General features: G+C 35.9%; 1 protein-coding gene across 4 annotated transcripts in view; it reads left to right on the top strand.

Moving 5' to 3' along the window:
- Positions 1 to 12630, top strand: part of Ptprk (protein tyrosine phosphatase, receptor type, K) — a 515496-nt gene that overhangs the window by 461578 nt on the left and 41288 nt on the right. For 3 of the 4 annotated variants that reach the window (XM_013026890.1, XM_013026889.1, XM_013026892.1), the window contains exon 14: positions 7377 to 7515. In XM_013026890.1, the coding sequence (XP_012882344.1) occupies positions 7377 to 7515 (139 nt within the window). The remainder of the gene's footprint in view (positions 1 to 7376; positions 7516 to 12630) is intronic. The other variant, XM_013026891.1, reaches the window with a different exon arrangement.

The raw sequence follows: 12630 nt of genomic DNA, 5'->3' as shown, positions 1-12630 counted from the left end.
TTGATTTGTTGTGTTTCCGGGTCTCTATTCAAAAAATTTCGGCCTGAGCCAAGGAGACCTAGGGTTTCTCCTATTCCCTCCTGTAATGTTTTCAGGGTGTCTGCTTTGACTTCAAGGTCTTTGATCCATTTGGAGTTGATTCTGGTGCAGGGTGATATATAAGGATCTAGCTTTAGTTTTCTACATGTGGTATAGAGCACTAGCCTTTAGCTGAAGAGCTGAAGGACAGCGCCCAAGCCCAGAGTTCAGGCCCCACGACTGGACCCAAAAAAAAAAAAAAACTCTACTACTCTACATGTAGTTAACCAATTTTGCCAGCACCATTTACTGAAGAGGCTGTCTTTCTTCCATTCTATTGTTTTAGCTCCCTTATCGAAGATTAGGTGGCTATAGGTATGTAGGTTCATTTCTGGGTTTTCAATTCTATTCCATTGGTCCTGAGGTCTGTTCTTATGCCAATACCAAGCTGTTTTGATTACTATGGCTTTATAGTATGGCTTTATAGGAGGAGGCTGCAATGCTTGGTAAGAAATGTACGCATTATCCTGCCCATGTAATTGTAACCCCTCTGTACAGTATCTTCACAAATAAAATAAAATTAAAAAAAAAGAAAATGTAAAAAAAAAAAGAAAGAAATATGTGTCCTAATCAGCTTAGCTCAATATTTTCCTGGGTACTTTCTTCAGATCTGAAGTCAAACTAGTAATGCATCTCATCAAATGAGTGAAGGAGCACAGAATCAGAACAGAGTTTCTCTGACACCAAATCCTTGTTCTGTGTGTGGCTGTGGAATTACCTTTATTTTGTTTTATTTTGTTGAGAGACAGTGAAAAGAACCCCTAGGAGGAATACTAGCCCTTGGGCATGACATGCTGAGACAACTTAGAAATATCTATGCCAGATTTATCTTAAATGACCATCCAAAAGTCCTGTGATTTTAGGAAGACAGCTGATTTTTAATATGCTAATTCAAGCTACTATATGCAGGATGAATGTCACTTTTTGTCATTTGTGCCACTAGTATTTTTTGTATTTTTGCTCCTTTCTAAGCCCTGCTAGAAGTACAATGATAAGCAAAACATTCCTGCTTTCATGGACTTTGTCTTAGGAGTGGGAAGTCAGTGGAGTTTCTAATCCCTGCAGTGATCCTATCTGATTATCATATTTGAAATACTGTCTATTTTGATTTAGAATAGGCAAAGGACATTCAGAGAGATGCAGCCGACTGCATATGAACAGGGTAAGAGATTATATGGATACAAGCTAAGGTTGTATGATTGGAGATGGAAAGAGTGGAAATAGTTTCAAAGTGTAGTGTCTTGCAGCTGATTGTAGGAGCAAGAAGTGTCCTGTTACCCAGGACACTTCTGACTTGTGCATTTTCTCCAAGCATAATTATTAAAAAAAATATGTATCCCCTTTCATTTTCAAAAGCATCTGAAATTGGATATTAATTTATGTTCATCTTGGAAGTAAAGAGAGGGAAGAGGTATAGAGTTACACTTTTCTGGGCAACTGTGTAGATAAAGGAAGAACAAGAAGAATTCGGATGAGAAAGTTGAGAATGGACAGGACATAATGCATGGAGGATATAATAGATGAGTGACTACATCACAAGTCCATGTAGGAACTATCCAGTAGAAGTGCCTTGATCTGAGAATGATCATCGTGAGCAAGAACTAATGTGGTGGAAATCCTAAGACCACCACTCTAGAAAGTAGAGAAGTTAATTTCAAGAGGTTGAGGTCCCTTACAAATCCAAAGCAGCACCTGCTTTTCAGGGAGGGAGAAATAAGGAGGTATTTACCAAAGAAGAAGCAAAAAAGTCGTAAGAAAAATAGGGCATGTTCAATAATGGAAGCCCCAGAAAGAGTGGTACCAAAGAAGGGAATGGACTAGAAGGCTAAATGCTTTAAAAAAAAAAAAAAAGTGGGCTGGGAATGTGGCTTAGTGGTAGAGTGCTTGCCTAGCATGCATGAAGCCCTGGGTTCGATTCCTCAGTACCACATAAACAGAAAAAGCCAGAAGTGGTGCTATGGCTCAAGTGGTAGAGTGCTAGCCTTGAGCAAAAGAAGCTAGAGACAGTGCCCAGGCCCTGAGTTCAAGCCCCAGGACTGGCGGAAAAAAAAAAAAAAGGTAAAAAGTGCCTTGTGAATTCAGTAACTAGTAAGTCATATAGATGGGTATTTTGTGGTAGTTTGATGGTATTAACATATATGTGCCTGGCTATAGAATTTTAAGGAGTGATTGAGATGTGAATGTGAGCAATTTTCTGGAAAGACAACTAAGGAAAGAAAGAAGACATTAGTGAAATGCCATGAAGAGGTGCAGAGTGAGCAGAATGAGCATGTCTCCAATCACCTAATGCATTCTGCTTAAGGGCCGCTCATACAGGTGTAATATGATTCTGGTTCATCATAGATGAAGATAGTTGTAACATGTTAGCATAATATATGTGGCTTTAAAGTTATTTTATTTTTAAGGAATGGGAGCAAGGACATAATTTGTAAAAAAAAAAATTAGTTTAAGCCATTCTTATCCCTCCAAAATACACCTCATAAATTTGCTGAATAAAAACAAAATTCCGCAATATGCAAACAATTATTCCATTCTTGGCTATAGGACACAGAGATCTTTGACTAATCTTTAGCACAGGAAAGAAGTTGTGAAAAAGGTACTCCATATTGTGTGCATATATATATATATATATATGCATAAATTATATATAGGGCTCAGGAGTATAACCACTATAGTAACTTTTTGCTCTTTTATTTCAATTAAACAAAATTTTCACTTAGGGTTTACTGCTTATATTTCCATTAATGAATCTTCTGAGCTTCAGTGCTCTTAAATAGGATATTAAATAGGATATTTATTCTTTTTTTTTTTTTTTTGGCGGTTGTGGGGCTTGAACTCTGGGCCTGGGCGCTTGTCCCTCAGCTCTTCAGCTCAAGGCGAGCGCTCTACCACTTGAGCTACAGCGCCACTTCCGGTTTTCTAGTGGTTTATTGGAGATAGGAGTCTCACGGTCTCTCCTGCCCGGGCTGGCTTTGAACCGCAATCCTCAGATCTCAGCCTCCTGAGTAGCTAGGATTACAGGCGTGAGCCACCGGCGCCCGGCTAGGATATTTATTCTTAAGGCCAAGAACTTAAAAACATATGTGTTATGTGTGATTAAAGTATCCAATGCAATATAGTTATGGTTATATTTTCTTTTTAAATGCTGTTTATAGTAGTAGCTATGATAATAGTATATGTTGCAAGTAAGACTTTGAGAACTCCAATGGAGAGAAAGCAACTACCAATCACTTGTACTTGATGAACATGATTATACTTCTATATTCAGGTTTAATAATTATGTTGATATGGTAAGCAACTCTTTGCACAAGAATTGTAATCATGACAGATGAAATGCTCTTATTCAACTCAAGTAAATGCACTTGAACCATTGGGTAACCACTTTTAACCATTTCATAACTATAGATTAGAGTCCCATCTTTTCCCTTCTTTTTTACTGTAAAGGACTAAATTTGCATAAATAGATCATGTAAGTCTTAATGTTGTACATTCTGAACACACAAAGATTTACTTTCACAATTTGGTATTTCATTTAGGAGAACATGTTAGATTAGCCTACCTTTTTTATTTTTTTTTTGGTCAGTTGTGGGCTTGAACTCAGAGCTAGACACTGTCCTTCAGCCACTCTGTGCTCAAAGCTAGCACTCTACTACTTGAGCCACAGCATCACTTCCAGTTTTTGGTTAATTGGAGATAAGAGTCTCATGGGGAGAAAATAGGCTGGCTTCAAACTGTGATCTTCAGATCTCAGCTTCCTAGGTGTCTAGGATTACAGGTGTAAGCCAATGGCACCTGGCTTAGATTAACTTAACTTTTATAATGTTTATACTTTGAACTTGAAATTGTTAATCCATCATTTTCATGATCTATATATATTATCTGTCTGGTAGAACTTAGTAATTCTGAAAGTCATATCTAAAACAGCTATATATGGCATAGTGTTATGTGATGCATAATTAGAAAATTATCCTATGACAGCATTGGCTTTGGTTGATGTTTGTTTGTTTGTGCCAGTGCTAGGGCCTGAATTTAGGTCCTGAGCATTGTCCTTGAGATTTTTTTTCTTTTTCTTTTACTTTTTGTTTCTCAGAGCTAGTACTCTACCATTTGGGCCACAGCTCCATTTCTGGTTTTTTTTTGTTTCTTGTTTTTTTTTGGTGGTTAATTGGAATTAAGAGTCTCTTACACTTTTCCTGCTCAGGCTGTCTTCAAACCAGGATCCTCAGGTCTCGGCCTCCTGAATGGCAGCTAGGATTACAAGTATGAGTCATCAGCACCCAGATCTGAGAGCACTGATTCATTTAATTAAAATATTATTTTTGAAATGGGATGTGGTCTGGTTGTCTGCCCTCAGTGGTGACACAGACCTTCCAGACATGACAGTCAAGTCCCTTATGTAAATGAAGGACCAGGGTGACTCCAGGGACAAGCTTCTTCCAGAACCCTAGGTGGGGATCTTCACTCTGGCCTGGGTGGGAATGATTACAAATTAGAATTCACTGAATTTGATCATACCAAAAAGTTTAGTGCAAGCTCTGTGCCCAGGCAGTGGCTTCAGGACAGAGGACTACTTCAGCAGCAGATGGCTGTGGTTGTAATGTAGTTTCCTCAAGATGTCTGTGGAGCAGCTGACACGGGCAGGAGCTCAGTAAAACTGTGGAGCTGATAGACCTTCCAGGAGGCAGCCAGGGCACCAAGAAAAAGGTCTAAGTGCTGTCAGCACAGTAAATTGTCCTGGCCTCCTACTTCCTAGCTCATTTAAAGGAAATATAAACACTAACAAAGAACCCTATAACTTGACCAAAGCCTCAGTCTGACATTCCAACTAAGATGTGTGTGAGCTGTGGGAATTGAGGCTACCCAGGACCCTCTTTCTAAGATGCCATCAGCTTCAGTTACCCTACTTTAATTTTCTATAAGAACACCTCCTGCTACTATACCTTACTAGTTATTACTCTAACTAATTGACTAAAAATGCTGATAGCAGAAGTCAGGTGGGGCAGGGAGGATCCCCAGGGTCCCCATTCTTTTTGGCAGGACCCCAGGAAGCCAAGTGCTGAGGAAGACTTCTTTACCCCACCCATCACTTGCTTCCCCAGGCCCCCCTCCCCCCAGAGGCCTTAGTTTGGGTTGTGGCCTATTCTCAAATACCTTGAGGAGGAGGGGAAGGAATAAGATTATAGTTTTGCTTTTTGTTGAATTGGAAGGGGGATTCTACTTTATACCCTTCCCAAAGATAGGGAGGGACACCAGGATTGTATTCCTGAACTGGCCACCTCTGTTGTCACTCATCCCATGAAGTTCACATCCCTCAAGAGTTAGGATAAATTCAGGTCTAAGCTACAGGTATGTATTCCTCCAGTGTCATAGAAAAGTGATTGACCAACTGATCTCCATTTAGAAGTGTGCAGTTTTAAGGTACAGCGCATCAATGGTTATTTAGTAATGTTTAACAGTAATCTAACAACAATTAACCCTTGTCCCATTACCCTAGTGAGAGGTGGATTCCTACTATTGTCTTGTGAGGGAAGTGTGGAGGTGAAGTAGCTCCTGTAAAGGAAGAAGATATGCCATATATTTTGGTAAATTAGGAACAACGGGAACATTTGAAATGTGAGGATACTCCTGATTATGAAGTTGGAATTTCCCTGCAACTTGTATTTCCGGAAAGCACAAAATTATAAAGGAAAACTCCTTTCTATTAATGGAAAATCTTGGTACCAATTTTTATCCTGTAAATTAAAATGATTAGGCAGTTAGAGTGAATGGTTTTGCAAAGTCAACTGTGTTCTCTCCTTCTCTCTCTTTTTTTTTTTTTGCAAACTGTGTTTTTCCCACTGGTTTAACTTTAAATTCCTGTACTGTTATTGGATATATTTGTTCCTTTAAGTTTCTAACTGTGAAAAATAAAGTTAGTTTTATTGGTCTCTTTTGGATCAAAACTGTGGGCAAATGGTTGCAGACATTAACATGTATAGAACTTGGAGTGGGAGGAAAGAAGCCAAGAGGAGAAACAAAAGAAAGGACTGGCAAGTAGAAAAAATAAATAGCTTTTGAAAAAGAATAAACTGTCTGGTAAAACAATGCTACCCCTCTTCCTTGTTTCTGTTCATTTAGCCACCATCTCTAGCCTCCAGTTTCAGGTGCTGTGATTGCTGCCCAGCCATAATACTCCCTGGGCTTTGGTCACATAGATTCTTAGAAATTGAGAAATGCTGTATTAAAAGATAGAAGATATATTAGATTCTGTTTTTGTCCTTGAACAATTTATAATCTCTCCTTAATTCTCTTAAGCCTCAGGGTTTTCTGTAAAGTGTAGATATGAATGTTGTTTTTGCTCTTCTCAAACTAAGTGAAGTAAGCGAAAAATATCCTCAGAAAGTTCCTAGGGCTTATGTAGTGATTAGTCTTTCTAATCTCAATGTGTATATACATGAGAGGTGTGGGTAGTTTTGAGAAAGAAGAAAAAATGAGAGGTATAAATAATCAAGAAGAAACTCATCTTTCTCAAAGTTGTTTCTTACACACATTATCTGGGTTTTATTTGGTGAGAGAAAGTGAAATCATCCTGAATGTATTATTTTGCTTTTGCTTTTTCTTCTGTTGAACTATTATTCATCTCAAACCTTCCATAGAGAATTGGAAGTTTGTGCCTGTGCGAGTTAGGTGAAACATTTATTTAACCTAACTTTTGTGTCCCAAACAAATGACAAAGACACTGTATTAAAGCAACAGCTGCAGTACTTGAATCAAAAAGTAGTTTTTCTGTTTATTTTATTGCTTTTGATTTTTTTCTTTGTTTTCTTCTTTTTGAGATAGCATCTCAAAAAGATAGGCCTCAAATCCCCAATCTCCTGGCACAATTCCTGTGCTTCTACAGTGCCAGGACTATAGGTATGTAGCACCATGCTTGGCTAAGAAATGTTTTTCGATGGAACTGATAAACACCTAGTTCTCTATATCTGCCCACATCTCTTTGAAGTGTGCTATATTTTTTAATAGTGTGTTCTGACTTTTAAGAAGATACACAGAAAAACACTTCATTTTCTTTCATAGCAATTTCTTTTTATTTTATTTTGTTGTTTGGCAGAGAAAAAAATATTCTAGAATGAAAGCTTTTTTGTTAACCTGACCTTAAGCCTCTTGTACTGAGGTTTAGCCTGCCTCTGTATTCATATTTTAGGTTATTGTTATTCAAATATACAAGTTGTCTTTTTATAGTAAGCTTTAGTTAGGAATAATTTTCCTTTCTGTGATAATTAGCTGCTTTCAGTAACTTATTTTTCTGATTTGTTTAGCAGCAGCAACAGAAGAACCAGAAGTGATCCCAGATCCTGCTAAGCAGACAGACAGAGTTGTGAAAATAGCAGGCATTAGTGCTGGGATTTTGGTGTTCATCCTCCTCCTCTTAGTTGTCATATTAATTGTTAAAAAGAGGTAAGGTCTGATGCTGTTCTTTCCTCTTACTCACAAGTGATGTCACTAATTTTCAAATTCTTTTCTTCTATTAAGTATTTTTAAATTAGAACAAGAAGAATTTAAAATTAATGAGATTGCCAGCCCTTGAATATTTTACTCATATGTTTATTTGGTTATTTGCAGTTTGAATTTGATTATACATATATGTGTTTTATTAAATTAACCATAAAAACCACCGTTAAGAATTTAGATTTCTCAAATGCAGTGATACTTGAGTCATTAATTTATCACACTTTAAGTGTTATTATTAAGAGTAACAATATGGATTTTTGTGCTACTTGGGTCACAGTATAAGTTATTCTGTGTTTTGTGTTCTTCTAAATCTTTACTGCAAATAAGAAATGATAATATAAAATGGTTTAGTGATGGTATGTATTAAATTTTCACTGACTAAAAATTTCAAAACTTAATTTTTGTAACTAAACATAATCTTTTCTATTAGATCAACCAATATAACAGTCTTCTGTAATATATAAACAAATTAAAATGTGGGATAATTTCAGTTGTTCTCTTCTGAACATTAAAATATATTTCTATGAACAAACATTTCAATTTTTATTATTTGAGTTTTTAGCCATCATATGAAATGTCACAGTCTGTAAATCATTGTCTTGGAAATTAATACAGCACTCCAGGCCTTACAGTCATGTGTTTTTGGATAATGATGCAATTTGAAAGAAATTATTATTTTTTAAAACTTTACATACAAAGTACATTCAAACAGCTTTGTGTATAGAAGTGGTTATACTTTAATGAAGTATAATATCTTAAGGGATATTGTTTATATTAAATCTAATAATATACTATTATGAAAATGTGATACCCAAAGTGAAACATTAGCATTATGGATAAGACTCATACTACATGTTTTAACAATTCCATGAGAGTTTATTTTAATATATTGCCTCTTTACCCCCTGGAGATATATATGTTGGAGAAGACACATCTGCATTAGAAACATTAGGTATGCATTATAGTGTTTTGTGTTAAATTAGCTACATTATGTGCTTTCCCCAAATAGTGCTTTCTCTTTTTGCTGTTGTATACCTCTGTGATTGGAAATTACATCCTATGTGAAGCAAGAAGATTTTAGAAATAACAAATTTTTCCAGTAAAGATCAATAATATTGTGGGACATAGCCTTATATCTTATGTCTTTGTCCAGCCTAAATTTATGTCTGGAGAGAGACATAACCTAAAACAGCTTAGAGATTTAATTAAGCATTACTTCACAGTTGAAATTATCCTAGAAACTTCAGTTTGGATATGTGAAAGTGGCCTCTGATTATGTACTCACTCAGTATTGGATTAGTTTTATTTGTTAATTTGAAAATATTCATTGGTATGTAGTTGCTCTCCTCATCCCATGGTACTCTGTTGTAGGAAGAACAAAAAAATACTGAACATACTTCCTAAGGCATGCTAACAACAGTCACTAAAACATTTGGGGAGGGGGAGAATCAAATGCGCTGACAACTCTAAAATTGCATAATGTAATGAATCCTGAAGTTTAATAATTTTGATTAAATTGATAGAAAGAATCTAGGACTTTCTCTTCTTTGTTACCAGCACATCTATGACTATACAAATTTTAATTTTATACATGGATCAGGTTCCATATGTTACTTTCTGATGTATAATATTAGGATTAAATTACTCACCTCCTTACTTACCGAAGCAACTTCATGAAGATCTTTACTCATATGTACAATGTCACAAATATATCATGTATGAGTTAAATGCCAGTATGTTTATTATACATACCAAAAAGCATAGATATTATACAAGTACTGGATATGACCAAGTTTAACCTAAAATTTTAGAGTAGGTACTTTGGCTTTTAATATAGCCTCTTCTTATCTGCATATTTATGGGAAATTGTTGTTTCTCAAAACTTTATCCCATACTGGCAGAAGTATATGTGGGTATATTTCTCACTTGAAAAGAGCTCCATGTGTTTTTGGTTGTAAAGAAGTGGTTTTGAATTTAGCTAAGTAAAATACTACAGCTGAGGGTATATATAAAGTAAGTTTTTAGGAGAAGAAAAGGGATATTGCATCTTTCAGAACACAATGTCATTGTTTTTAATTTAATTGCTGTTGAATTATTTCCAAATGTATGCCATTTTTCCATTGATTGCATATTATATATTCTACATACACAGCATGAACACATTAATAATTGCAAACATCTATTTGAAATTATGTTTCAATACAGTAAATGTTTGTACATGATACCATGTTCACATGCATCTACTGTAGAAATAGCTTTGTGTATATATAGTATTTGGTGCATAGGTATATTACCAGAATACATGTATATACCTGTGTACCATTACAAAATTCATAAAAACTTGGGTGTTGTTCTCCATATATTATATTAGCATAGTAGATCTTTCTGTTTATATCTAAAGAATAATAGTCTATTTAGTATACAATTCTATACACAGCTGGTCCATCTGTCATGACATTTAGATGGTAATGGATGATACTATGCTTTACTGCATGTTGAAAATAGACAATCCATTTAATTTCTTCAATTTTTGGCAATAAAAGAAATGTCAGCATGTTATTTTTTCCAACTTAATGTATTTCAAATTTTATTTTATTGCATATCTGTCTGTTAGTTGCATGGCAAAAGAAACCTAACAATGCATGTGCAAATTGAAATGCAAAGCAAAAAGCAAAAACATGAATTTCATTTTATTTTGTTTTCTTTTTTAACGCACATTTTCTGCTTTATTGAATGTGACAGAGTCACGCTTTTCATTCACCATTGCTTCTCTTTTTCCACTGTCTGTGATTTGCTTGCCAGGAGGAGCTACTATTCTTACTCCTACTACCTGTAAGTAGAAAACGGGTGATGTACGACTTTACATGTGTTAAAGATGCAGTATCCCTTTTCAAAAAACAAACAAAGAAATCATGTTTGTACCTTTGGTGACAGTTTAAAAAAATTTTTTTTTCTGCTCTATAAAACTTCAAACTATTTTCTGTTTTGGCAATCTTTTTAAAAAGGGATATTGTATTTCTGTATGTCCAGCTACTTTTAATTTTAATTACAGTTTTCCATAAATAGCTCTAGTCTACAGCCAGAGAAACATAACTTATTTATTTAAATCAAGCCTTTATTTTAGCAATTCAACACTTCATTCGTCTGGTAGAGAATGGTGTTGTAAATCCCTTATCTCTATCCTTATGTAATACTGTTTTATTTGAAGAATGAGCTAAATGATATATTCCTAGAGGAGAATTCACCAGGACAGGTGTTGGAAGCTCTTGCCTATACTCCTACCTGCTCAGGACTCTGAGATCCAAGGATTGCGGTTCAAAGCCAGCTCATGCAGGAAAAGTCCATGAGGCTCAATTAACCACCAAAAGCCTGGAACTGGAGTTGTGGCTGTAGTAGTAGAGTGCTAGCCTTGAATAAAACAGCTCAGGGACAATGCCCAGGCTTTTAAGTTTATGTCTCAGGAACAGTGGACATGCGTGCTGCTCATATGCAAAAGTGCATGCGCACATACATACACACACACACACACCACACACAGCTGTCTTTACCAAAAGCAAATCAAATCAGGTCTGCATGTGATAACATCTCTTTTCACATTTCCAGACATGCAAGATGGGGTATAACCCATATCTTCAGAAGACCTTTACAGTCATTATACTATAGTTAAAATAAATGAATCAAATAATGATGATTGATGGGAAGGAAGGAAACTCTTTTCAGAGAAGAAATGAATTTATTTAGCACGCCTTAATAGAACAAAGACTATATAAAATCAAAGCAGAAAAATATTTTTTTTAAAGTGAAAATCTACTGAAGGAGTAGCACCACCTCACATCTCATTTTCTCTTTCTGAGTTTGCAACTCTTGTAGATTAAGGTGTGGCAAGATTATTTACATAAGCTTGGAGAAGACTATCCATTCTATTTTTTTAGTCCTTTTTAGTTTCTCACTATCGATGACAAGGAAGTTCCCTGTCCAATCCAAAGAAATGATAAGGCTTACAAGTTGGAGATTAAGTATGTTTGGTTAGGTATCTACTGCATGTGCAGTACTAGGTAAGTTTAAGCTAGCTTTACAACGAAATTTATGAGTCAATCACTAAAACACAAGTCTGCCAGCATTTTAAATATTACAAACATTTGGCTTCCTGAAATCGGCTAAAATAAGCAGGTGTAAAATAACAGTGCTCTTAGCTTATTGTGATGCATCATAATATGCTTGTTAAATCATGTTTGATGAAGCCAAAGGTAATTAACTGTACCATTTCGTACAATGATGGAGTACTTTCCCCCTTTATGGCCCACACATACATCCACCTGCAGAAGTTTATGCTGTTGGCTGCTTTGATAATGAAAGTCATTTGCACATCTGTCAAAATCAAGTGCTTACAAAATGAATTGCTTAACTGTCCTGAAGTGCACATTATATATGCTGCTTGCTCCAGAGAACACAAAGCATGAGACATACTAGAATCAATAAGTATTTAATTATGAGAATGTCAATAAACCCACCATTAACTGTCACTGTATCTGTAAAATTAGAATGGGACTCTCTTTTGGTGAATGATTAACATTTGTAGACATGTAGATTAACATGTTCTAGACATTAACATTATGCTTATGCTACTATGCTACTTATGTCTTTTGGATTTTTAAGTCCTAACTAAAAAGACTATCAAAGAGATGGTGTGTGTGTGTGTGTTTGCACGTGTGTGTGTATGCGCGTGTGCATGTGCGTGCACACACTCACAGTGGCCAGATGGAGGCTTGAACTCACAGTTCTCATTCATTTTTGCTCATGGCTGGTATCTCCAGTTCTGGGATTTTTGCTTGTTAATGGGCGATGTGACTCTTGGATTTTTCTGCCCAGGCTGCTTTGAACCCCAGTCCTCAGTTCTCAGCCTCCTGAGTAGCTAGAGTTATAGATATGAGCCATCATAGTTGGGCAGAGAGATGCTTTTTTAAAGGCTACTTAAACATCCCTAGAGTCACTAACAGGAGTCAGAGTTTTATGTCATCTAAGTAAGAGTAAAGCAGAGTAAGCTAAGTTTCATTGGCACTG

The sequence above is a fragment of the Dipodomys ordii genome, unplaced genomic scaffold (assembly GCF_000151885.1).
Source record: "Dipodomys ordii isolate 6190 unplaced genomic scaffold, Dord_2.0 Scaffold97, whole genome shotgun sequence".
Lineage (NCBI taxonomy): Eukaryota > Metazoa > Chordata > Mammalia > Rodentia > Heteromyidae > Dipodomys > Dipodomys ordii.
The sequence above is the reverse complement of the archived record's forward strand: the minus strand, read 5'-3'. Positions and strand labels throughout refer to the sequence as shown.